This window comes from Hemiscyllium ocellatum, chromosome 4 (genome assembly GCF_020745735.1).
Source record: "Hemiscyllium ocellatum isolate sHemOce1 chromosome 4, sHemOce1.pat.X.cur, whole genome shotgun sequence".
Taxonomy (NCBI): domain Eukaryota; kingdom Metazoa; phylum Chordata; class Chondrichthyes; order Orectolobiformes; family Hemiscylliidae; genus Hemiscyllium; species Hemiscyllium ocellatum.
The window spans coordinates 130,665,367-130,693,359 of NC_083404.1; the positions used below are offsets into that span (position 1 = coordinate 130,665,367).

Below are 27,993 nucleotides of genomic sequence, written 5' to 3' on the forward strand. Positions count from 1 at the left end.
GCCTCCAGGCTCTTGCTCCGGTAGACTCTGCAAGCAATTCTTGCCACAGAGTACAGCCAGTGGTATCTTTAAGTTCTTTAAATGAGGGAAGGCTGTAGCATTCTAGCTGACCAGGAGATTCTCCCCTGCTCTAACTGCCTACCATTATGGAAGGATCACATTATGTTATATTTTATTTCATTAGGTTTTACTATCTTGGCTCTCAGATGTGGAGCTGAAAATGTGTTGCTGGTTAAAGCACAGCAGGTCAGGCAGCATCCAAGGAACAGGAAATTCGACGTTTCAGGCCAGAGCCCTTCATCAGGAATCTCAGATGTGGATTCAGACTCAAACATGGAGTGCCTGGCTCAGAGATAAGGGCATTACCCAAAGGTGTCGAGAGTGTGGAGCTGGAAAAGCACAGCAGGTCAGGCAGCATCCGAGGAGCAAGAGAATCGACGTTTCAGACATAAGCTCTTCATCAGGCATTATGCCTGAGACGTCAATTCTCCTGCTCCTCGGATGCTGCCTGACCTGCTGTGCTTTTCCAGCAACACACTCTCAACTCTGATCTCCAGCATCTGCAGCCCTCACTTTCTCTGCATTACCCAGAGATACCAAAAGATCTCCAGCAGTCTCTGAATTACTAATTCAGTGAAATTACCACCACCAGTGGTGAGCTTAAGGCTGAGGTAGCGCAAGACAATGGTGCAATGGCTCATTAGTTTGCCATCATAATTGTATTTACTTATGTCAAAGTAATTTGTTTTTATATGCCATTTGAAGAATGTTTTAGTGTTCGACCTCAGTCAGTGATGCAGAAAAGATGTGAAGTAGGAAGCAAAACAAATGGCTGATGAATCATGTCTTATTATATTGAATAAAATCTATTTACTTCTTGAAAATTGATGAACCATGCTGTTACAATAAATTATTCTGCCTTAACTCCTGTGGATATATGTGCTTTCTGTCAAACAAAATGCTCAGTAAGATTGAAATAAGAACAGATTTTGTTTGGGAACTTGAATGCAGGCTATTGTCATGATTGCATGCTGCTAATCTTGCATCATTGAACTCCAGTGAATCAATTCAATTTTTGAACAATAAGACCCTATCTTTTATGCACCAGTTTTGTCAGCATGCAATCTAGATGGACCTAGAAGAACAGGGACAAACAGAAAAACATTAAAACCTTTCCAATAATTGTAACACTCACTAAATAATTCACCCACATCCCCTTTGAAACATTATGGTTTAGTCCTAATGTCCTCACAACCTCAATAGTTTTCGAAAGAAAACATTCTATCAGACGAAACATCCTTTTGCTCGCTGCACTTTTTAAATCTTCCATTTCCTTATGTTGTCCAATGAGCCACAGCTCATCAAAGGGGGGGTTGGAGGGAATGGGATGAAAGGCAATTGGGGTGAGGGCATGGCAATGGAGGAGATAGGAAATTGCATATTGTGGAGAATTGGAAATCTTCTGTAACTATTCCAAAACGTTGGAGTTCCATTGTGATGGAATGGCTCCTAGACCACTCAACATTGATGTTCAACCCCATGATGCTTCATGGAGTTAGGCCAAGTACGGTCAAGGAAATGTCCTGCTGTTTATCACCTTGGGAATATAGGAGCATCGACAATAGATGCAGGAGAAGGTCATTCAGCCCTTCAAGCCTGTACCTATGATCAATATGATCATAGCTGATGATGCAATTTCGGTATCCCATTCCTGCTTTCTCTCCATACCCCTTGATCCCGATAGCCGCAAGGGCCATATCCAGCTCTCTCTAGATATGTATCCAGTGAACATATTGCCCTTCTTGGCTGAGGAATCAATACTCTTCAGTGTTAACTGAGGAGCACAGAGAAGGTGGAAATGCACTCTGAATGGGGGAATTCAATGTCCATCACCAAGACTGGGTCAGCATTGCTGGCTGAGCTAACCGAATTCTGAAGGACATAAGTATTAGAACATAGAACATAGGACATAGAACATAGAAAAATATAGCTCAGTACAGGGCCTTCGGCCCTCGATGTTGCGTCGATCCAAACCCACCTAACCTACACTAGCCCACTATCCTCCATATGCCTATCCAATGCCCGTTTAAATGCCCATAAAGAGGGAGAGTCCACCACTGTTACAGGTAGGGCATTCCATGAACTCACGACCCGCTGAGTAAAGAATCTACCCCTAACATCTGTCCTATACCTACCACCCCTTAATTTAAAGCTATGTCCCCTTGTAATATCTGATTCCATACGTGGAAAAAGGTTCTCATAGTCAACCCTATCTAAACCCCTAATCATCTTGTACACCTCTATCAAGTCACCCCTAAACCTTCTTTCTTCAATGGAAACAGCCCCAAGTGCCTCAGCCTTGCCTCATACGATCTTCCTACTATACTAGGCAACATCCTGGTAAACCTCCTCTGCACCCGTTCCAGTGCCTCCACATCCTTCCTATGGTATGGCGACCAAAACTGCACACAATACTCCAGATGGGGCCGCACCAGAGTCTTATACAACTGCAACATGACCTCAGGACTCCGGAACTCAATTCCTCCACCAATAAAAGCCAGTACGCCATATGCATTCTTCACAGCACTATTTACCTGGGTGGCAACTTTCAGAGATCTGTGTACATGGACACCAAGATCCCTCTGCTCATCCACACTACCAAGTATCCAACCATTAGCCCAGTACTCCATCTTCTTGTTACTCTTACCAAAATGAATCACTTCACACTTAGCTACATTGAACTCCATTTGCCATCTTTCTGCCCAGCTCTGCAGCTTATCTATATCCCGCTGTAACCTGCCACATCCTTCCTCACTGTCAACAACTCCACCGACTTTCGTATCATCCGCAAACTTGCTCACCCAACCTTCTAGCCCCTCCTCCAGGTCATTTATAAAAATGACAAACAGCAATGGTCCCAAAACAGATCCTTGCGGAACACCACTGGTAACTGCACTCCAAGATGAACCTTTACCATCAACTACTACCCTCTGTCTTCTTCCAGCCAGCCAATTCCTAATCCAAACCTCCAACTCACCCTCAATGCCATACCTTCGTATTTTTTGCAGTAGCCTACCATGGGGAACTTTATCAAACGCCTTACTAAAATCCATATACACCACATCTACCGCTTTACCCTTGTCCACCTCCTTAGTCACCTTCTCAAAGAATTCAATAAGGTTTGTGAGGCACGACCTGCCCTTCACAAAACCATGCTGACTATCCTTGATCACATTATTCCTATCCAGATGTTCATAAATCCTATCACTTACAATTCTCTCTAAGACTTTGCCAACAACAGAGGTAAGACTCACCGGCTTATAGTTACTAGGGTTATCCCTACTCCCCTTCTTGAACAGGGGAACCACATTTGCTATCCTCCAGTCTTCGGGCACTATTCCTGTAGACAACGAGGACATAAAAATCAAGGCCAATGGCTCTGCAATCTCTTCCCTTGTTTCCCAGAGAATCCTAGGATAAATGCCATCAGGCCCAGGGGACTTATCTATTTTCACCCTTTCCAGAATTTCCAACACCTCTTCCCTACATACCTCAAAGCCATCCATTCTAATTAATTGTGACTCAATATTCACATCGGCAACAATGTCCTGTTCCTGAGTGAATAGTGACGAAAAGTATTCATTCAGTGTCTCCCCAATTTCTTCAGCCTCCACACGCAACTTCCCACTACTATCCTTGACTGGACCTATTCCTACCCTAGTCACTCTTTTATTCCTGACATACCTATAGAAAGCCTTTGGGTTTTCCCTAATCCTACCAACCAAGGACTTTTCATGTCCCCTCCTTACTGCTCTTAGCTCTCTCTTCAGATCCTTCCTGGCTACCTTATAACTCTCAATCGCCCCAATTGAACCTTCACGCCTCATCTTTACATAGGCCGCCCTCTTCCCTTTAACAAGGGATTCCAATTCCTTATTAAACCACGGCTCCCTCACACGACCCTTTCCTCCCTGCCTGACAGGTACGTACTTATCAAGGACACTCAATAGTTGCTCCTTGATCAAGCTCCACATATCGATTGTACCCTTCCCTTGAAGCCTACTTTTCCAAGCCACGCATCCTAAGTCATGCCTCGCAGCATCATAATTTCCCTGGCCCCAGCTATAACTCTTGCCCTATAGTGCACACTTATCCCTCTCCATCACTAGAGTAAAAGTCACCGAATTGTGGTTACTGTCTCCAAAATGCTCACCTACCTCCAATTCTAACACCTGGCCTGGTTCGTTACCCAGAACCAAATCCAGTATGGCCTCACCTCTTGTTGGCCTGTCTACATATTGTGTCAGGAAACCCTCCTGCACACATTGGACAAACACCGACCCATCTAACGTACTCGAGCTATAGCTTTCCCAGTCAATATCTGGAAAGTTAAAGTCCCCCATAACAACCACCCTATTACTTTCACTCTTCTCCTGAATCATCCTCGCAATCCTTTCTTCTACATCTCTCGGACTATTAGGAGGCCTGTAGAAAACTCCTAACAGGGTGACCTCACCTTTCCTATTTCTAAGCTCAGCCCAAAATACCTCAGATGGCGAGTCTTCATCCTTCGTCCTTTCCACTGCTGTATACTATCTTTGACAAGCAATGCCACACCTCGCCCTCTTTTACCCCTACCTCTGACGCTACTAAAATATTTAAACTCTGGAACCTGCAACAACCAATCCTGTCCCTGTTCTACCCATGTCTCCATACTAGCCACAACATCGAAATCCCAGGTACCAACCCATGCTGCAAGTTCAGGCACAAGCCCTTCATCAGGAATGAGGAGAGGGTGCCAGGCAGGCTAAGATAAAAGGTAGGGAGGAGGGACTTGGGGGAGGGGCGATGGAGATGTGATAGGTGGAAGGATGTCAAGGTGAGGGTGATAGGCTGGAGTGGGGTGGGGGCGGAGAGGTTTATCTTAGCCTGCCTGGCACCCTCTCCTCATTCCTGATGAAGGGCTTATGCCCGAAACGTCGAATTTCCTATTCCTTGGATGCTGCCTGACCTGCTGTGCTTTAACCAGCAACACATTTTCAACTGTGATCTCCAGCATCTGCAGACCTCACTTTTTACCCATGCTGCAAGTTCACCTACCTTATTTCGTATACCTCTCGCATTGAAGTATACACACTTCAAGCCACCTTCCTGTTTACAGGCACCCTCCTTCAAGATTGATGCCATGTTCCTAACCTCCCTACACTCCAGCCTGTGGCAGGTATTGAGAGAACAAAAACAAGGGAGAAATTTAACTTGACTCTATCCTCCTTAATTTACATTATGCAGATGCATCTGTCCATGACAGTGTTGGCACGAGTAATTACCACACAGTCCTTTTGAATCCAAATCCTTACGTCACACTGAGGACATTCTCCAGCGTGTTGGGTGGTCATATTACTGTAGAAAATAGATACACAACAGATCTAACAGTTCAAAATTTGACATCTGTGTAGTGTTGTGAGCCTGTAGCAGCAACAGAGTCATGGTGAACACCAATCTGCAACCCAATGGCCCTACATATCCACCACTCTACTATCACCATCAGACCAAGGGGGATCAACACTGGTTTAATGAAGTTTGCGGGTGGGCATGTCTAGCGTTGCACTCTGCATACTGAAAAGTGAAGTGTCAAGCTAGTGAATCTAACAATAGAAGCAACAACCAATAGACAGGTAGAAATGATACCAGACCCAAGACATCAAATCCTACCACATCTAGTTGTGAATGGTGGCTGCCAGAGAAGGTGGAAGATGCAGATACATTTAAAAAATATTTTGATAAGTTAATAAAGAATAAGAAAGGTTTGGAGGGCTATGGGTCAAACATAGGCTGGTGGAATGAGTTTAGTTTGGGTAGATGGTTGGCATGGACTGGTTGGATCAAAGGGTCTATTTCCTTGTTGTATGACTCTATGGTTCTATGACTCTATAACTAATGGGACAAAGGGTCACCATGCGTATTCCCATCCAGACTGAATCAGCTCTCTGAAAGATAAAAATCAAAAACAGAAATTGTTGGAAAAGCTCAGCAAGTCTGGCAGCACCTGTGGACAGAAATCAGAGTTAATGATTCTGTCTCTAAAAGATCGATCCTATTCATCTCCCATCTGAATATTGCTGCAGTCTCCTGCTGAATGAAGGCTTTTTCTCTACATAGTTGTGGAAATCCTACTGCCTAGGGAAATGTAATGTCCTGAATCAAATTACAGTAAACTAGTTGATTCAAAAGAAATTAAAAGGTATTGTTCTCAACAATCTGACACAATTCAGGTATTGACAGTTTAAGTACTTGAGTACTGAGCCTGAAACCAAGATGAAACTTGCCATTTGTAGTGGCGGGTAGATTCTATATCAGGAGTGTCCTACTTTAAGGTTTCTGATTATTTTCTTATTGAAGGAGTCAGTAATTTTACTTTAAAATGGGGAGACAATGATGTAATAGTAATATCAGTGGACTAGTATCGCAGAGGCCAAGTTCAATGCTCTTTGGACATGGGTTCAGATCCCAACATCTCATTTAAAAGTAATAAATAAATTGAAAATATAAAACCAGTTTCAATATTAGTGATCAGGGCAACTATCACGGATTGTTGTCCTTTAGAGAAGTCTTGCTCTGGTCTGGCCTGCATGTGACGTCAGGCCCATAGCAATGTATTAATAATTAACTGGCCTCTTGACTCTAGCACAAGTAGGAACAGGCAGCAAACGTTCTATCAAAGAATAAAGAAATGTGGGTTAACTATCAGTGGGATGTCTTAGCCACGAGGATAATTGCTGCTCAGCTTGGTTGATTCTTTGAAAACAGGTCCCTGGCTGTGCATGGACCGGACAAACAAACATACGATGGGACTCAGTGTAGAGGATCTAGTGAGGGAGACAGAGTAGGCAGCTGGGTTGGTGTCCTTAACAGAGTGTCCATGAGGTTTGGAGGCATTATACTACACAACTATTGTGCTTAGCCCATTCACAGATAGAGGTCCCATAGGGGAGACTGAAAACCTCAGGGCCATAAGACTACGATAATGAATAATAGAACTGACAGGAAATGCAGGACAAATTGTTTTAGTAAAAGAGTGGTTACAATATGGAATATACAAGACCACAAGGAGGGGTTGCAATTGTTACAAAAGAAAACATGATAAAATCATGAACAACAAAGCAATTGCTAGTCATGCAATCAAGTTACATGTAATAAGGTAAGAGGAAGTGTGCATTAAGAATAAAAATTGACTTGGATCAGGTTTTTAAGTTGTAAATTCAATGCAGTGTCAGTGATTTTCAAAGTTCGATGACTGCTATGCGACAAATGTTTATTTGTTCTGTTAATTAACTTACTGGTTGCAAAACAAATCCAGCTGTTGATTTTATATTTGGTCTCATTAAAATGCACATAAAACAGCCTTTCTTTAGATTAGAGGATGGGACTAATTACAATACTTGCTCCATATGATTAGATTAGATTCCCTGCAGTGTGGAAACAGGCCTAACAGCCCAACAAGTCCATACCGACCCTCCCGAAGAGTAAACCACTCAGGCCCATTTCTTTCTGACTAATGCACCAATTCACCTGGCCTGCGGGAAAAACCCCGGAGGAAACCCATGCAGACAAGTGGAGAATGTGCAAACTCCACATAGACAGTCGCTTGAGGCTAGAATCAAACCTGGGACCTTGGTGCTGTGAGGCAGCAGTGCTAACCACTGAGCCACCATGCCACCCCTAATCTAAGTATAGATAGATTACCTACAGTGTAGAAACAGGCCCTCTGGTTCAACAGGTCCATACCGATGCTCTGAAGAGTAACCCACCCAAACGTGCCCCTGACTAATGCACCTAATATTATGGACAATTTAGCATGGCCAATTCACCTGTCCTGCATATCTTTGGAATGTGGGAGGAAACCCACGCAGATACAGGGTGAATGTGCAAACTCCACACAGACAGTTTCCCGACGCTGGGTCCCTGGTGCTGTGAGGCAGCAGTGCTAACCACTGATCCACTGTCTATAGGTTTGGAACAAGGTCAAAGCCTTGCAGTCAAGCCAGGTAGGACTCGGACTTGCTATCTCCTGATCTGAAGTCAGACGCATTATCCATTACGGCATCGGTCCACTCTACTGACCAAAGGATTAATCATTATGCTGCTGTTCATGCTATTGTAGAATTGGATATCAGGGAGTAAAAACAAACTCCTGATCATTAGGGACGTTATGGTGAAGATTGGTCACAATAACATGATTCAAGATTTCTAACAAGGTAACAAAGTAAATGGTCTTACATTTAAGACACCTCATGGATGGAAATTCAGGAAAGTGAAATAAGAGCTGGTGAAGGCTGTCCTGTTAATTTGGAGTTTGTATTGTGTGCTCTCTTGGGAAACTAGGGACAGTACGATTAGGGTGGAGACCTGACATAAAAACATAGAATTATAGGTGTAAAATAAGCCATTTGGTCCTTCAAGCCTGCACCAATATTCAATATGATCATCATTGATCATGCAATTTCCCATTCCCATTCCGTCCCTCTCCCCATACCCCTTGATCCCTTTAGTCACTTTGAATATATCTAATGAACAGGCCCCAAGAGCTTCCTATGGGAGAAAATTCCACAGGTTCATTACTCTCTGAGTGAAGACATTCTTCCTCATCTCAGTCCTGATTGGCTTGCCCCTTATTCTTCGACTGTGACCCCTAAAACTGACGAGTAAAAAATGAGGTCTGCAGATGCTGGAGATCACAGCTGCAAATGGATCCTACAGACTACCTGTCCTCCAACTGACCAGCAGCCATTGCAGATAGGGTTTCCTTTCATAAAGGCCATGGCACCACTCAGTTAGTTATCCAAAGGTTCCTGGCTCCCAAATATGGCTGAGAAAGAGTTGCCCCCGGCATCCCAGACCACTGTTGGGGCCACTGCCAACCCAAAAACACTTCCTCCGTTATTCACAGCAAGAGAACTTGAGTATTGGAGTAGGGACGACTCGCTACAGTTGCACAGAGCCTTGGCGAGGCCACACCTTGAGTATTGTATGCAGTCTTGGTTTCCCAGTCTGAGGAAGGACATTCTTGATATTGAGGGAATCCAGCGAAGATTCACCAGACCGATCCTGGGTAGAAAGACTGAATCGACTGGGTTTGTATTCACTGGAACTTAGAAGAATGGGGGGAAACTCACAGAAGCATATAAAACCCTGATGGGACTGATTAGGCTAGAAGTGGGAAGAATGTTCCCAATGTTGGGCAAGTCCAGTTTTAGGGGTGCAAATGTGTTGCTGGTCAAAGCACAGCAGGTTAGGCAGCATCTCAGGAATAGAGAATTCGACGTTTCGAGCATAAGCCCTTCATCAGGAATAAGAGAGAGAGAGCCAAGCAGGCTGAGATAAAAGGTAGGGAGGAGGGACTAGGGGGAGGGGCGATGGAGGTGGGATAGGTGGAAGGAGGTCAAGGTGAGGGTGATAGGCCGGAGTGGGGTGGGGGCGGAGAGGTCAGGAAGAGGATTGCAGGTTAGGAGGGCGGTGCTGAGTTGAGGGAACCGACTGAGACAAGGTGGGGGGAGGGGAAATGAGGAAGCTGGAGAAATCTGAATTCATACCTTGTGGTTGGAGGGTTCCCAGGCGGAAGATGAGGCGCTCCTCCTCCAGCCGTCGTGTAGTTGTGTTCTGCCGGTGGAGGAGTCCAAGGACCTGCATGTCCTCGGTGGAGTGGGAGGGGGAGTTAAAGTGTTGAGCCACGGGGTGATTGGGTTGGTTGGTTCGGGCGGCCCAGAGGTGTTCTCTGAAGCGTTCCGCAAGTAAGCGGCCTGTCTCGCCAATATAGAGGAGGCCACATCGGGTGCAGCGGATGCAATAGATGATGTGTGTGGAGGTACAGGTGAACTTGTGGCGGATATGGAAGGATCCCTTGGGGCCTTGGAGGGAAGTGAGTGTGGAGGTGTGGGCGCAAGTTTTACATTTCCTGCGGTTGCAGGGGAATGTAAAAGGGGAAGGCCTCACCTTCGTTCCCCTACGCCCTCGGATTAATGAGTTCAACACGCAGCGAGATATTGAACAATTCTTCCGCCGCCTTCGCCTCCGTGCCTACTTTCACAACCAAGACTCCCGCCCACCCTCTGACGACCCCTTCTCCCGCCTCCAACACACCCCATCCACCTGGACACCCCGTGCAGGCCTCCTACCCGCCCTCGACCTCTTTATAGCCAACTGCCGCCGTGACATCAACCGACTCAACCTGTCCACCCCTCTCACCCACTCCAACCTCTCACCCTCAGAACGTGCAGCCCTCCACTCCCTCCGCTCCAATCCCAACCTCACCATCAAACCCGCAGACAAGGGAGGCGCGGTGGTAGTTTGGCGCACTGACCTGTACACCGCTGAAGCCAAACGCCAGCTCGCGGACGCCTCCTCTTATCGCCCCCTTGACCACGACCCCACCTCCCACCACCAAACCATCATCTCCCAGACCATCCAGGACCTCATCACCTCAGGGGATCTCCCATCCACCGCCTCCAACCTCATAGTCCCACAACCCCGCACCGCCCGTTTCTACCTCCTGCCCAAAATCCACAAACCTGCCTGCCCCGGCCGACCCATTGTCTCAGCCTGCTCCTGCCCCACCGAACTCATCTCCCAATACCTCGACACGGTCCTGTCCCCTTTAGTCCAAGAACTCCCCACCTACGTTCGGGACACCACCCACGCCCTCCACCTCCTCCAGGATTTTCGCTTCCCCGGTCCCCAACGCCTTATTTTCACTATGGACATCCAGTCCCTGTACACCTCCATCCCCCATCACGAAGGACTCAAAGCCCTCCGCTTCTTCCTTTCCCGCCGCACTAACCAGTACCCTTCCACTGACACCCTCCTTCGACTGACTGAACTGGTCCTCACCCTGAATAACTTCTCTTTTCAATCCTCCCACTTCCTCCAAACTAAAGGAGTTGCCATGGGCACCCGCATGGGCCCCAGCTATGCCTGCCTCTTCGTAGGATATGTGGAACAGTCCATCTTCCGCAACTACACTGGCACCACCCCCCACCTTTTCCTCCGCTACATCGATGACTGTATCGGCGCTGCCTCGTGCTCCCACGAGGAGGTTGAACAGTTCATCAACTTTACTAACACCTTCCATCCCGACCTGAAATTCACCTGGACTGTCTCAGACTCCTCCCTCCCCTTCCTAGACCTTTCCATTTCTATCTCGGGCGACCGACTCAACACAGACATCTATTATAAACCGACTGACTCCCACAGCTACCTGGACTACACCTCCTCCCACCCTGCCCCCTGTAAAAACGCCATCCCATATTCCCAATTCCTTCGTCTCCGCCGCATCTGCTCCCAGGAGGACCAATTCCAACACCGCACAACCCAGATGGCCTCCTTCTTCAAGGACCGCAGATTCCCCCCAGACGTGATCGACGATGCCCTCCACCGCATCTCCTCCACTTCCCGCTCCTCCGCCCTTGAGCCCCGCTCCTCCAACCGCCACCAAGACAGAACCCCACTGGTTCTCACCTACCACCCCACCAACCTGCGCATACAACGTATTATCCGCCGCCATTTCCGCCACCTCCAAACGGACCCCACCACCAAGGATATATTTCCCTCCCCTCCCCTATCAGCGTTCCGCAAGGACCACTCCCTTCGTGACTCCCTTGTCAGATCCACACCCCCCACCAACCCAACCTCCACCCCCGGCACCTTCCCCTGCAACCGCAGGAAATGTAAAACTTGCGCCCACACCTCCACACTCACTTCCCTCCAAGGCCCCAAGGGATCCTTCCATATCCGCCACAAGTTCACCTGTACCTCCACACACATCATCTATTGCATCCGCTGCACCCGATGTGGCCTCCTCTATATTGGCGAGACAGGCCGCTTACTTGCGGAACGCTTCAGAGAACACCTCTGGGCCGCCCGAACCAACCAACCCAATCACCCCGTGGCTCAACACTTTAACTCCCCCTCCCACTCCACCGAGGACATGCAGGTCCTTGGACTCCTCCACCGGCAGAACACAACTACACGACGGCTGGAGGAGGAGCGCCTCATCTTCCGCCTGGGAACCCTCCAACCACAAGGTATGAATTCAGATTTCTCCAGCTTCCTCATTTCCCCGCCCCCCACCGTGTCTCAGTCGGTGCCCTCAACTCAGCACCGCCCTCCTAACCTGCAATCCTCTTCCTGACCTCTCCGCCCCCACCCCACTCCGGCCTATCACCCTCACCTTGACCTCCTTCCACCTATCCCACCTCCATCGCCCCTCCCCCTAGTCCCTCCTCCCTACCTTTTATCTCAGCCTGCTTGGCTCTCTCTCTCTTATTCCTGATGAAGGGCTTATGCTCGAAACGTCGAATTCTCTATTCCTGAGATGCTGCCTAACCTGCTGTGCTTTGACCAGCAACACATTTGCACCCCTAAAACTGGACTTGCCCAACATTGGGAACATTCTTCCCACTTCTAGCCTAATCAGTCCCATCAGGGTTTTATATGCTTCTGTGAGTTTCCCCCCATTCTTCTAAGTTCCAGTGAATACAAACCCAGTCGATTCAGTCTTTCTACCCAGGATCGGTCTGGTGAATCTTCGCTGGATTCCCTCAATATCAAGAATGTCCTTCCTCAGACTGGGAAACCAAGACTGCATACAATACTCAAGGTGTGGCCTCGCCAAGGCTCTGTGCAACTGTAGCGAGTCGTCCCTACTCCAATACTCAAGTTCTCTTGCTGTGAATAACGGAGGAAGTGTTTTTGGGTTGGCAGTGGCCCCAACAGTGGTCTGGGATGCCGGGGGCAACTCTTTCTCAGCCATATTTGGGAGCCAGGAACCTTTGGATAACTAACTGAGTGGTGCCATGGCCTTTATGAAAGGAAACCCTATCTGCAATGGCTGCTGGTCAGTTGGAGGACAGGTAGTCTGTAGGATCCATTTGCTATTGGTCATCTTTCAATACAAAGATGGTGTCCACTCAAAGTCACAGGTGTCTGCCATTGGTTTTCATACTGAATAGGTCGATTCTTGTGTCAAGGGTCTTTGGACACATGGGGCGGGTTCATCCCATCAGCTAGTGAGAAATGGAGGTCAGGATTCATTTCTATTTCTGCACTATTCTACCACGTCAGTAAGGTGTTTGGACTCAAAGTGGCTTGATGGACATGTTGTCACCATATTGAATGGAGTGTGCCCACTGCCTGGGCTGTAGCAAGCCTGTGGTGGTGTTATGGCATTGCCCTGGGATCGAGATCAATGGTGTCAGGGCTGCTGGAGTGGCAGGCTGTTAAGCCTCACTGACTAGGGGAGTTGTGAATTGTTTCTATGAGATTGACCCTTTCCTGTGGGGGTGACAGTGGGGGCATAGGTTCTCTATGGGTCACAGAGTGGGCACAGTTTGTAACTGAAACCTCATCAGTCACAACCCTGCAGCTCGATCATGAACTTATCCCCATTCTGTTCCTGGCAGAAAGCTAACAGCAGTTGCAAGAGACCCTTAATAGTGCTTACTTTAAGTCCTCATTGGCCTCAGGACAGGAAGATCATTCTTCCCTCACCTGTGTTATGGACTAGGCCAGACCGCTCAAAACATTCTTAAGTAGGCAGCTCAGATGATAACTTTGCAATTTGTTTCATTAAGTGTACAGTTAAGATTACCCAGAGTAAGATAGCTAGGTTGACTACTAGATTTTAAAACAGGCAAAAATTTATTCACAAAATTACACAATGAAACACAAAGAACAGAAATAAAGAACCCCTATAGAACTCAGTCTATCCAATTAGACTTAAGTATGCTGTTCCCAATATACACAACAGTCCCAATACGCAATCTCCCTTTAAAAACCAGCTTAAATGGAACACATGCTTGCAGGTTGAAGTTGAAGAGCAGAAAAGAGAAAGTTTCCACACAGCTCCCTGTTGAACTTCTCACCAGGTCAGACTGAACTAAAACTGTTCAGCTCAGCTAAAGAACTGACCACACCCTTTTCTTTATACAGGTCACTTCTAAAACATGACCACTTTGGCCTGAAGTCTAATCTGTTTGCATATAAACAAAAGGCTTCTCAAAATCCTTTTCATCTCTGTATAAAATCAGACTGATCAGACCCCAACCCAGTTTATTGCCCTTCTGAAAAAAATCAAGGACAGAGTCAAGGAAAAGCTTTTAGAAACAAAAAGGGGCTAGCTTGGTGATACTTAGCAAAAGCCCCAGGCTTAATGGAAAAGTAATGGGAACTCTCTGTCAATGACCTCCCTGCCCTACCAACACTCCACTTTCCCTCTTGATTCTATGATCCCACCCTCCCATCTCAGCATCACACACTTGCTATTGAGAATACGCATGGGTATTATTTCCCTTTAATGTCCTTCTGATCCATGTTGAGTTCCCCAGGAGGGGTCATGAGATCAATGGGCTAGATTATAAGCATTCTACGTTCAATAGTTATTTTGGTGATACACACACACTTGGGAGAAGAAATTTCTCAGCCTTAAGTCCCTGAGTTGAATAAGCTACAATAGGCAGTTGGCTACGTCCAAAATTAAATTTGATTTCTGCAGCAGAAATGTCAAAATTCCTGAACACTGCCTGATGAATTCTTCAGACTCTAACATCAGGATATTAGAAGATAGAGAAAGTGCGTTGAACTATCTATTTTGTTTTGGCCAAGTGTTTTTCAGTTTATTTTCAGAACAGCTGCACTGAGGTCAATGTTGTCACTTCTGACCCAATCTGCAGTTTCTCAGTTCAGTGATTACTTAACCGGTCTCTCCATTGTGGGATCGTGCAGAGAGAGAGGTGGAAGCACTCACTGCTGCTGGGACTTTACATCATTGACACTGTCAGCACCAAACACCAGCTCTGCAAAACATCAGCCCAGCATTGCCCCGCACACTGTGGTCCTACATCTTTAGCCTAAGTGGAACGGCCCAGAGAGGCAGGTTAACTCTTGGTCTCCCTGTGAGGACCTGGAGAGGTTAGTGGACAAGGTAATGGAGATGAGGGCTATGTAATAGATTTCAATTTTAATGGCACCATGTATGGCCAAATGAATGGTGCTTAGGCTCATCTCTCTTGACCTTCTCTGTTGGATTCTGTGCGAATCATGGTTTCCTGATGGATTGACACCTAATCTCCTACACCTCAGGTATTAATTGTGTATAGATGGAGCTATACATGAAACTGCAGCTGCAAGTAAACATTTCCTTACATGTCTTAATGGGTTATATCCTGTATTCAAATTCAGCTTCAAAATGGATCAGCCAAATGACCTCCCCCATCCTCGATGTCCTAGTTGAGAAATCAGTCAAAGGGTTGTTCTACTGCAAACCTACCTGGTCTGTGTACTTCCTGGGATTCCACCTGCACTATTAGATTAATTCATTGCTAACTTAATAAGTAAGACCTGAGCCATTCCTTCACCCTGAAACTTTTTCAAAACAATCCTATAGGATATAAGCTCCCTCATCGGGTCATTCCTCACCGCCCATCAGGAAATTGGAAAGGTGCCCAGTTTATCTTGACTATCCTTCTCAAGTGCTTCAGCCAAAGTGAAGTGAGTTGTTTCACATTGCTGCTGTGAAGTGACGATATGAGTAGTGTTGCTCACTAACAAAATGCTGCTTACAAACCAAAAAAGGAGTTCTACTTTTCCCTCAAGCGATTAATATATCAGTGCTAGTGTGATGCCAATTAATTAGCCTGTGCATCTTGAAGACTGACTGATTCTTTTCATTTAAAGTGTATTCTCCTCTCTTTGTGATGTTGCCCACCCAAGGTGTGTTAGGCACGATATACTTTGTGCTTAAGTTAAGATGCAGAATGCTCCTTTTGTTCATGGCCTTACTTTTAACTTGATTTTCTCAGCCTTCTTTTGATCTACGCCATCACATTTCCCTGATGATTAGAACAGCTGGATAATGACAGGTGGATAATGGAAGCTTACTTGCCTCTTTTTTACATTTTAAGAAAGATTATCTGAATCTTTCAGTTTTTCGATTAAGTAGCATAGCAATATGTTGAGTTGAATCAGGACCAGGAGTTAAAAATGGAATGTATTCCTGAGGGAAAGATGTGGATTCATTTCAGGCTTCATAAAGCATTCTCTATGGGGGTGACAGCATAATGATTCATTCTGGTGTCAGTAATCCAGATTTGATATTACTTGTAAGTTTACCCTCAGATTAATCTTCCTCTCTCTTTATTATTTTATATTGGTTTTTTAAAACCTTCCCAATCCTCTGAATTATCACAAATTGTTAGCATGTTTTCTTTCAATTTGATGCTGTCCTTAACTTCCCTGCTTAACCATGGTTAGCTCAAAAGCTTCCTCGATCCTTTCTCTCTCTTGCTGGAATTGTTGTGAGCCATAAACAATTTCTTAAATGTCTGCCATTGTTCCTCGTCTGTTTTTTCAGCTAAATCCCTTTTCCAGTCCACTCCTGCTAGCTCTATTCTTAGTGTTTTGTAATAACCCTTCCTGAAGTTTCCAACAGTTGTTTCAAACTCAGGTTTCTCACAATCAAATTGAACCAAAATACTGTGGATGCCAGAAATGTGAAATAAAAAGAGAACACACCGTGTAAATTCAGCAGATCTGGCAGTGGAGAGAGGAGTAAGTTAATCTTTCAATCTGATATAACTTCAGAAGTAGAGATTATTGGTCACTATTTTCTAGGGAATCCTTTTCTTTAAGATTATTCATTAAGGGACAGCATGGTGGCTAAGTGGCTAGCACTGCTACCTCACAGTGCCAGGAATGTGGGTTCAATTCCAGCCTTGGATGACTGTCTGTGTGGCTTTTGCACATTCTCCCAGTGTCTGTGTGGGTTTCCTCCCAGAGTCTAAAGATGTGCAACTTAGGTGAATTGGCCATGCTGAGTTTTCAGGGATGTGTAGGTTAGGTGCATTGGTCGTGGGTTAATGTAGAGTAATACGGTAGAGGGAATGGGTCTGGGTGGGTTACTCTTTGGCAGGTTGATGTGGACTTGTTGGGCCAAATGGCCTGTTTCCATGCAGTAGGGATGCTATGAAACCTGTTATTTTACTTATCACCAGATCCAAAATTGCGGAATTGGATCCAGAACATATTTTTCCATGAAACTGTCCCAAATATCCTCCATAAGTTCGTCCTCATTCCCATCCCTGCCAATTTGATTTCCCAATCTACTGGGGCAGCATTTTGGCTCAGTGGTTAGCACTGCTGCCTCACAGTGCCAGCGGGTGCGGGTTCAATTCCAACCTTGGGCCACTGGCTGTATGGAGATTACACATTGTCCCTCTGTCTGCGTGGGTTTCCTCCGGTTTCCTCCCTCAGTCCAAAGATGTGCAGTCAAGTGAATTGGCCATGCTAAATTGCCCATAGTGTTAGGTGCATTAGTCAGAGAGGAATGGGTCTGGTTGGGTTAATATTTGGAGGGTCGGTGTGGTCTTGTTGGGCTGAAGGGCTTGTTTCCACGCTGTAGGGAATCTGATCAAAATTAAAATCCCCCAGCATTAATGTACTGCCTTTTTACATATACTCATTATCTCTTGATTTGTTCTAAATTACAGCTGCTGTTAGGGAACCAATAAATTACTCTTACCCAATGTCTTCTTCCCCTTGCTATTTCTTATCTCCACCTCTTTGAATTCTACATCATCCAGTTCAAGACAATTTCTTATAGCATGCTTATTTCATCCTATAATAACAAAGTCACCCACTGTCCTTTCCTTCCTGCTTGTCCTTTCAAGAAGTCACATACTCCTGAATATTTAATTCCCAACTTTGATCTCCTCATCTCGGTCTTAAATGGCTTATTATCCCTGAGGGGGTGACTCTCAATTATGAGTTCTCCTGCCAGGGGAACTCAATCTGTCAGCATCTACACTGACTAGCTCTCTCATAGTCTTATACTTTCAATTGGACAAGCTCTCATTGTTTTAAACGTCAAACATCGAACCATTCTACTCAATCTCTTTGTACATGAAAGCTGTCAGGAATCCAACAAATGAATCTTTGTTGCAGACTCTTTAAGGAGAAAGTGAGGACTGCAGATGCTGGAGATCAGAGCTGAAAATGTATTGCTGGAAAAACACAGCAGGTCAGGCAGCATCCAGGGAGCAGGAGAATCAACATTTCGGGCATGAGCCTTCAAGAAGGGCTCATGCCCGAAACGTCAATTCTCCTGCTCCCTGGATGCTGCCTGACCTGCTGCGCTTTTCCAGCAACACATTTTCAGCAGCTGCAGACTCTTTAAGGTGAGTACAGACTACCCTTTCTTTAGATGGGAGAGCAAAATGTTCCACAGTACTCAGGTATGGCCCAACCAAAGCTCATTATAATTCGTATAGTGTTTTTAAAGTAATTTGCCACTGGATGTGGCAAGGTCAGGATTTGCTCCCTTTTGCCTCACCTTCAAGGAGGTAATGTTAAGCTGTTTTCTTTAATGGCTGCACTCCATGTAGTGTAGGGACAGCCACTGTACTGTTTAGGAAGTAGGTCCAGGATTTTAACCCAGCAAAACTGAAAGAACAAAGGCATTTTTCCAAGTCAGGAAGTCGAGTGGCTAAGAGGGGAACTTTGAGGTGTTGATGTTTGTGTCATAATGAGATTCATGTAAAACATGATGATGGAATCATTCACATGACTTACACCAGCAAGATGGGTGGCTCCAGTCTAGAATGAACATATGAACTGAAAATCTTGAGGCACTGCACTGGGGAGCTGTATTTGATCACCCTCTATGTACAGATGTTGTAATGGAATGTTTTATATTGAGTTGAAAAGGCTGACTGAGAGACAAGGGGAAAGCAGTTTCATGGGCATTAAAATAAAACAAGCAACTGCAGATGTTGGAAATCTGAAACAAAAACAGAAATTGCTGGTGAAACTTAACAGTTCTGGCCACATCTGTGGAGAGAAAGCAGAGGTAAAATTTCAGGTCCAGTGATCCTTCTTCAGCGCAGTTCTGAACATGAATATGCACATTACATGAGCCTAAGACAGCCTGAGAACTTCCGCACTTTTGTTTTAGTATGAAGGCCATGATAATGCAACATAAAGCAATGCTGCCACTCATCTGCTGCCTTGAGGCAAGGTTTCCTTACTTTTATGTTTCCATCCCTTGGCTGCCAACACAACATTTGTCCTCTTAACTGCAACCTGGATCAGGTGTGAAAGACCGTTATTTGAATGGCTTATCAATAAGTGCCTGAGAAAATTGTCTTTCATTTTAAGAAACCTTGATCAGATGGAAAGGGCTAATCACAATATAACGCAGCATGAAGGTTGACCATTCAGCCCACTGTGCTTGTACAGAAATGTTTGAAGGTCCACACTACTGCCTTTATATATTCCGTTCTCTTTCGCAAGTTCAATTGAATCTGCTTACACTGCAATTCTGAATAGTGCACTCCTCACCATAACAATTTGCTCAGTAAAAGAATTTATTTTTTTCCCTGTTTTTTTTCCCTTTGCTTATCAATGTCCTCCTTCTAGTGTAACCAATTTTTCTTTATCCACTTTTGATGTTGAGCAGCGCTTTTTAATCATTCCTAATCTTCCCCATACCGAAGAAAACACCGCTGGCTTTGTTTTTAACCTGGGATTTTCCTGTAGCAAATAGAAACCAGGAGTCAGCACTGAATTGCATTTCTGCTTCAGGCTGTGCCCGTGGTTTTACGGTTCCCGGGGGCTTCATTTTCTGCGAGGTGAATCTGCTGCCCATGACCGAAGACCCGATGGAAGAGTGGAAGAAGGCTCTGTCTGGAGCAGGTAATTTAAAAGGCCCACCTCCAAGCTCACCATTTCACAAAAAAATACGATTGAGAAGGTTTCAAAAGTGCCTAAAAATGTTGCAAAGATTTAAACATATTCCTCCAACTCTGTTCCCTTGTTACTGGCCCCCAACCCACACCATATTTCCACCTAGCCCCAATCCCCTCAAATGCATTCTGTGCTCACCTCCCAACCCCTTACTCACTCAATGCCTCCCCATTCTGCACTTATTTCCTCCCTCCATTCCCCCCACCCATTATCACTTTATTACATGGGACCACAACTCCCACTAAAAGCTGGATTGTTTCCAAGAGCTCATGAATCCTCTAAATTAAATCGCATGGCTTTTCAGGGCAGCTTGTGAACCTTGTCGGGAGTGAAAACGTTTTTTTGGGAGATTTAAGTAATCAAGGTTTTTAATGTGTTTATAAGTACTTGTCAATATTTGCTTTGCTTTGAACAGTCAAGTATCTACTTGGGATGCTTATGAGCTCTTGAACGCAGCTTTTTAATGTGTTGATAATGTTGGTGCAGATGCTATCATACATTTAAATTCATATAAAAAGCTTCCAAGAGCCCACAAAACCTCTCAAAACAACAATTTGACCCCAGAACTGTATAGTCTATAAACATGAAAGAAATCAGGAGTGTACAAGAACAAGTTCCTTTCGAAACTCTTCAATTTTCATGTAGTGTGTGTAAATGCCTTGCACAAAATCCAGAACTTCCTAATAACTAATGTAAGCTAACTCCCAACAGAGTGGGACTGCTCAGACCTGATCTGCCTCCCATCCTTACGAAATTGACAGTGGGCAGAAACTGAGGCAGAATTTCCAGCAGACTGTTCAGCAGCTGTTTCTCTGCCATCCATTCTCTGTTCCTGTCCACTTGGGACTGGAAAATATAGCCTTAATCTTTCTACATGGTTCTGGTAAAGAGTCTTTGCCTTGCCTGTTATATTCACATTGAACAAATTTTAAAAATCCTCTGATCTTCAAAGATTTTGTGCCTGTGCACATTTCAGCTCTCTTTCTTCTCTCTCTCTCTCTCTCTCTCTAACTTTTTAAAATTGTGCCATTTATTTTATATTGTCTCACCTCAACTTTACTTTCACTTCACACTTCTATGCATTAAATTTCATTTGCCACGTGTTGACCCATTTCCCAACACTGTCCATGACTCTCTGTGTCATTCATTTACAATCTATCTGTAAACTTTGAAATTATGATTTGAATATGATGTTCCAGGTCATTAACTTGTAAGGAAGAGTGCCCAAAAACCAACCATTTTAGAACTCTGTTGTATCTTTCTGTTTGGTCTGATAAACAACTGAACACCATTGCTATTGGCTTCTATTTCATAGTTAATTCTGTGTCCACAAAATTGCCTCTTTAATCCTTCAATTTCAATAATGAGTCAATTACATGGCGCTTTGTTAACTATCTTCTGAAAAACCATATCGGTAATATCGATTACAGTGCCTTCACTCAACCTCATGAACAACCTTATCAGGTTTATCTGGCATGATGTAGCTTTAATAAATCCAAAGTGACTGTCATTTATTAACCATCATTCTTCTAAGTAAAAATTCATCTTGTCTTAGATTATTGGTTCCAGTAGCTCTCTCTACCATTAGGCTCACTGAGCTGTAGTTATCTGTTAAGTGAGTTCAAACAGATACTGTGTCTAAAACTTGAGAAGTGTCAAGATTTGAAGTTAATGAAGTTATAAGCAAAAGAAAAATGGTGTTAAGACACTTTTAAGGATCCTTTATTAAATCACATTCTTGAAATTGTAACTAAGATTACCAGCATGCAAATTTACATGAAATATAAATTGTATGGAATATTCATTGATCTGCTTTGCAGATGAGTATAAGGGGAGAATGATGAGCTTGCTACATGCACTGGGCTGTTGCATCTGTCTGATTGTTAAATTAAAACTCATTGTGAAATAGACGAGCAGAATATGAACGAGTTATTTTCAAGCACATTGATGGATTGTAATTATGCCATCTGTGGAGGTTTTAACAACATGTCGTTGACTTTACATAAATTAAAAATAATACAAACGGCAGCAAATCATTGGTTTGACAACAGCAAGTTTAGAATGTGATTCATCAAATTTGAAAAATCAATCTGTAATGCTTTATTTTGCCATAAAACATGCCGCATTTGATGAAATCAGCTTCCAATCCAAGTGATCCCATCTGACCAATAATACAATAGAAAGGTACAGCACAAAAAGAACCATTTGGCCCTTCATTACTCCTACTGGCACTTTGTTGACAGCTTTGCAACTAATCCCACTCTTCTGTTCATTCCCCATATCCATGTAATTGTTCCCCCTTCAAATTTATACGTAGAATGAGAGTTGTATCGCATTCTCTCACAATAATTTTAATGGGAAAGGTAGGACGTTTAGAGGGGTTTTGAGGAAATACTTTTTCACCCAGACGATGGTGGGAACATACTGCGTAGGAGGATAGTTATAATCTCACAACTTTAAAAAAAAAGACATGGATGAACACTTGAAATGTCATAACATTCCCAGGCTATGAGACTGAGCGCTGGAGCAGATTCAATAGGCTGAAGGCATCTTCTATGACTCATTTGTCAATCTTGCTTAGAAAAAAAATTGTTTCTTCATGACCTGGTATCTTTGAGCCAAACTAAACAGACTGTGTCTGTGCTGAATTTTGCAATTTCAGTGGCAGTTGTGTGGATTAGTTCACATTTATTGCCAACATAGGCTGTTCATAGAAACCCCACAGCTTGGAAGCAGTCTATTTAGCCCATACTGATCCTCAGAAGAGCATCACATTCAAGCCCAGTTTCCCACTCTATTCCTGTAACCCTGCATTTCCCAAGGATAACCCACTGTTGTCTGCACATCCCTGGACGCTATGGGCAATTTAGCATGGCCAAACCATCTAACCTGCACATTGTTCAACTGTGGGAGGAAATCCACACAGACATGGGGAGAATGTGCAAACTCCACATTGCAGTCACCCAAGGGTGGAACTGAAACCAGGTCCCTTGCGTTGTGAGGCCGGAATGCTAACTACTGAGCCACTGTGCCGTCCAACTGGTTTCTGACCTCATATTTGTACTGTCACTAAGACCTCCTATCTCCATCTCTATAACATTGCTTGGCTTTAAACCCTGTTTAAGCTCATCTGCTGCTGAAACTCTCAATTGCGCCTTTTTTTCCCCCTCTACACCTAACTCTACCAAAGTACTTCTTTCTTATCTGCCATATTCTACCTTCCTTAAACTTGAGTGAAGCAAAATTTCATCTTATGTGCCTTCACTTGCAGCAAATCCCTTTCCCATCTCACCCCCCTGTACACTGTGATCTACATTTTCTGTCTGTCAAGGAACATTTTGATTTGAAGATTCTCTTCCTTGTTTTCAGATCCCTCCATGGCCTCATCATCCACCCTTACATCTGTAATCTCGTCCAGACCCATAATCCTCTGAGGTATCTAGTTCTGCCCTCTTGTGCCTTCACAGTGACAATCGCCCCAACATTGGTAGCTTTGCCCCTTTTTGGTTAGGCTCCAGTCTCTGCGTTATTCTCTGTTCACCTCTCTCCACTTTTCAACTTCACTTTCGGCTTAAAATCACTTTAGAATGTACCTGTGTTTACAGGTTTTTGGTCACCTGACTGAATTCATGGCTCAGTGTCATACTTAGAGCTGAAAGTGTGTTGCTGGAAAAGCGCAGCAGGTCAGGCAGCATCCAAGGAGCAGGAGAATCGACGTTTCGGGCATGAGCCCTTCTTCAGTTTCCTGAAGAAGGGCTCATGCCCGAAACGTCGATTCTCCTGCTCTTTGGATGCTGCCTGACCTGCTGCGCTTTTCCAGCAACACATTTTCAGCTCTGATCTCCAGCATCTGCAGTCCTCACTTTCTCCTCAGTGTCATATTTAGTTTTGTAATGTTGTGGCGAAGTTTTCCAATTTTTTAAAATATCACCACAGTGTGTTGATACAAATTGTTATTAGGTACATTTATGGAATGAGCTGCCAGAGGATGTGGTGGAGGCTGGTACAATTGCAACATTTAAAAGGCATTTGGATGGGTATATGAATAGGAAGGGTTTGGAGGGATATGGGCCGGGTGCTGGCAGGTGGGACTTGATTGGGCTGGGATATCTGGTCGGCATGGGAAAGATAGGAGGCCACACTGGTGTGGCCGCAACTGGAGTATTGTGTATAGTTCTGGTCACCGCCTTATAGGAAGGATGTGGGAGCTTTGGAAAGGGTTCAGAGGAGATTTACAAGGATGTTGCCTGGTTTGGAGAGAAGGTCTGACGAGGAAAGGCTGAGGGACCTGATGCTGTTTTCGTTGGAGAGGAGAAGGTTGAGAGGTGACTTAATCGAGACATAAGATAATCAGAGGGTTAGATAGGGTGGACAGTGAGAGCCTTTTTCCAAGGATAATGAAGGCTAACACGAGGGGGCATAGCTTTAAATTGAAGTGTGATAGATTTAGGACAGATATCAGGGGTAGTTTCTTTATTCAGAGAGTAGTAGGGGCTTGGAACGGCCTGCCTGTAACAGTATTAGACTCACCAACGTTAAGGGCATTTAAATGGGCTTTGGATATACATATGGATAATAATGGAACGGTGTAGGTTAGGTGGGCATCAGATTAATTTCACAGTTCGGCACAACATCGAGGGTTGAAGGGCCTGTACCACGCTGTAATGTTCTATGTTCTATATTCTATCTGGGTAACATCAAAGGTGCAACTTTGTAAACAAAGTATTGCAGCATTTATCTGTTTCATGGGTGTAGGAGCTGGCTCCCGAGCTAGACACAAAGTGAACTTCAGTTGTGACTGTGCTCATTCTTATAATCATCAGAGAAGAGTTAAAGTAAATGACTTCTACAACAGGGTAAAAAATGAGGTCTGCAGATACTGGAGATCACAGCTGCAAATGTGTTGCTGGTCAAAGCACAGCAGGTTAGGCAGCATCTCAGGAATAGAGAATTCGACGTTTCGAGCATAAGCCCTTCATCAGGAATAAGAGAGAGAGCCAAGCAGGCTGAGATAAAAGGTAGGGAGGAGGATAATCCCATACTATTTATAGAAGTCTTGTTGAAGAACTTGTTCATCTGAAGATATGCTTCTGCCACGAGTTCATTCTTTGACTTGTTTTCCTTCTTACAACTTCAATAGCTTTTATTTCAGACAATTCTTTTCAAAACAAAATTAACATCTTCAGGTTAAAGATATTTGCTTCCCCCGCTGTAACTGAAGGACCATTTCAACTCTTTGTGTTCTAATCCTTTAGATATAAAGGTCAACATTCTAATAGCCTTTATTTTTTGCAGTCGGTTTATAGCATTTTAATCATTCCAGTACCTGGAATCTCCAGGACATCCAGCATCTGTAGATTTGCACCATAGAGGAAATAACTTATTTTTATCTTTGTTTTTGGTCCAAACTGGATGATCTCAAACATGCAGTTTGATTAGGTGGCTTTAATATAGTCATGGTGCATAATGCATTCCTGCAACTTTGTGTAAAGCTGAATGATCAATTTTTAAAGTCATGACGCAAGTGTCAACATGGCTGTTTCTTTTTGACCTGTTCGCCTTATTCCCTCTCTATCAAGGACCGACAATCAGTCACTGATACAAATCAGTTCTGTTTCCAGATGAAAAAACTGAAGACACAATAAAATGGTTAGTGTTGACACGTGGAGAGGTAAATCAGGTTGAAACAGAAACACCCTTATGGAACTTCATACAGAAGAACAGGGAAATGCTTCACTTGCAGTTGTGGGAGGTAAAAGCAATCATAATAATAATGAACAGTTCCTTAGAAAAGAATGTATTCACAATAATGACCATAATAGTAACAGTTTTTGCAGTTATGTTAGAAACCATTAGTAGAGCATAGACCCCTCAGAGTTTTGGAGTGCAGATTCAAACTGATTCTAAATTTACTATTAAATGCTGATTTTGCATCTGTCAATCATCCTGAATAAAACGGTTCTTTTACCAGGTGAGGGAAACTTTCCATCTAAAGCAATATTAGTATTGTTGATATAATTTATCAACATAGCATTTCTAATGTTCTCTCGGTTAGGCTGTGGTTAATGACATGCTTAGTCATGATGTCCCAGGCATTTTAGCATATGTAAGGTTACTGGACCACCCTGTCAATATTCATTCCTAAACAATATCGCTGATAATCTGAAACCTTGTAATGTTGGCAACATAGAACTTGACACTGAGTATGGGAGGCCTTTATAGCCAACATCAATGGAATTCAGTCCTCGTCTGTTGTACACCTACGTTATACTTCCAGTGTCATTGCTACATAATGCTAAAGAGCAAAAACCCCAATGGAAATCCTTCTTTCCAAGGAGCAGCCCAGGATTGTGATAAAGAAGGAATGCACTTTCATTCATTTGGAATTCTTCATCAACTCAGAATGTCCCAATGTACTGCAGAGTCTATAAAGTACTTATTGCAATGTAGTCACTATTATGATGTTGGAACTATAGCTAATTAGCACACAAAGTCATATGTGATACTGACCAGATTGTCTGTCTTTAGTCACAGAGAGCTACAGCAAAGAAAAGGCCCTTCAGCCCATCAAATCTGCAAGACAGCTTTAATGTTGTGAATTGAGGGGTAAATATTGGTGAGGAAAAGTTCCCTCCTCTTCTTCGAATAGGGCCATAGCCCTCTGACATAGAAGACTAGGCTCTGCTTTAATGTCTGTCTGAAATTCAGTGTAGCGCACCTCACTAATATATCAAAATGATAGTCTAGGATCGGTCTTCAAGTTTCTAGAATGGAATACAAACTCACAACCTTCTAACTCAAGGAAGAAAGTGATGCCAATTACGGCATCATTATTAGAAAACTCAGCACAGACAGGAGACCAAACCTGGGCTTTGTTGGTCTGTTATACTCAACTAGCCATTATAGCAAGCAGCTGAACTATGCAGTTAGGTCTGCCTTTTAAAACAATGCAACATTTTCTTGAAAGCATTGCATAATTCAGGGTTTCGGAATGCATAAATAAGAGGGTCAATAATTGAGTGGCACATGATGAAGACGAGATCCACCTGAAAGAGGCATATGAAACATGCACAGTATGGGTTTGAAGGGCAGAACAAATAGAGGGTGAGGTGGAGGGAAAATGGGGCCCAACAGGCAATGAATATCCCGAGGAGGATCGTTAGTGTGAGAGCTCCTTTAAAACTGGTTCGTTGATGGGCTCCGTAACCTGGAAGTGATCGAATCTGTTTGGCGTGCATTTGAGCCAATAGGAATATGAATATATAAAGGGATATGATGAGAACCAGTGTTATGAAGAACAATATAAAAAAGAAGCTAACAATGCCTTCATACTTAGCGAAAGAGATCATGATGATACCAGTAAAAGTACAAAAGATCCATATTGCTGCAATGATGACTGCTACTCGCTTTCTTGTCATAATGTTGTAGTAGCGCAAAGCATGGAAAATAGTGATGTATCTGTCAGTTGTGATTGCTGCCAAGTTGAAGATGGAAGCTGTGAAAGAAATGCACAACAATGAGTCATACATATCATCCAATCTCTTTATCAGGGTAGGAGTGAACTGATGTTCCTTTCCAGATGTTATATTTATTGTAATTGCTTCCCATGCCTTGGTCAAGCTCAGCAGGATGTCTGAAACGGCTAGACTGCAGATGAAGAAGTACATCGGGGAATGTAGATTCCTGTTTTTGATCACTGCAACGATCACCAGCAGATTTTCCAGCAAACTGACACCTGCAAGAATGAGGTAGACCTCCATAGGAATCAAGATTTCAGTGCACCCTTCCACAGTACTCCCATTCACCTGGATGCTGCCGTTTCTTTCAGGTATTGTTCTGCTCAGCAACCAAGACGGGTAGGTGACATCTGTATGATTTGGGGAGATGGTTGCCCCTGTGCTGAGTGAGACATTGGGACCTGCCATTTCTGGCACTCAGAGTCAGAAGCAAGATTCGAGGAGAGTAAATCTTCACTAAGTGGTGTGGCAAACAAATCCTTAATGTGGAATTGCCCTGTTCTTGTCATGGTTGTGCATTGTGCCACGAAGGTTCATTACCCCAGGAGCTGGAAGTGGTATCTGAAAAAGGTCATTAAAATAAAAAAAAATCAAAGTTAAACTTTGTTAAACATATAAGACCAAATTTGAGTTTATATACAAGTTATGTATAACATAAGTTCAACTTCTGTTAGAATATACCCTC

General features: G+C 44.0%; 1 protein-coding gene across 1 annotated transcript; it reads right to left on the reverse strand.

Annotated features, from left to right (window-relative positions):
- Window positions 1-18,381: 18,381 nt before the first annotated feature.
- On the reverse strand, window positions 18,382-27,716 carry LOC132815250 (melanocortin receptor 5-like). Its single transcript, XM_060824064.1, has 3 exons — window positions 26,735-27,716; window positions 19,537-19,634; window positions 18,382-18,489 (listed from the first exon to the last, which is right to left on the reverse strand). Exons 1-3 carry the CDS (start codon window positions 27,714-27,716, stop codon window positions 18,382-18,384), a joined length of 1,188 nt encoding a protein of 395 aa, XP_060680047.1.
- Window positions 27,717-27,993: the final 277 nt, after the last annotated feature.

Coding starts and splice junctions, on each gene's coding strand:
- LOC132815250 (XM_060824064.1), bottom strand. CDS start 27,716: ATGGCAGGTCCCAATGTCTCACTCAGCACAGGGGCAACCATCTCCCCA. Junction 19,635..26,734: donor CAAGAAAATGTTGCATTGTT/TTAAAAGGCAGA, acceptor AAAACCACGGGC/ACAGCCTGAAGCAGAAATGC. Junction 18,490..19,536: donor AGCCAGCGGTGTTTTCTTCG/GTATGGGGAAGA, acceptor TTGTTCTTTCAG/TTTTGCTGGGTTAAAATCCT.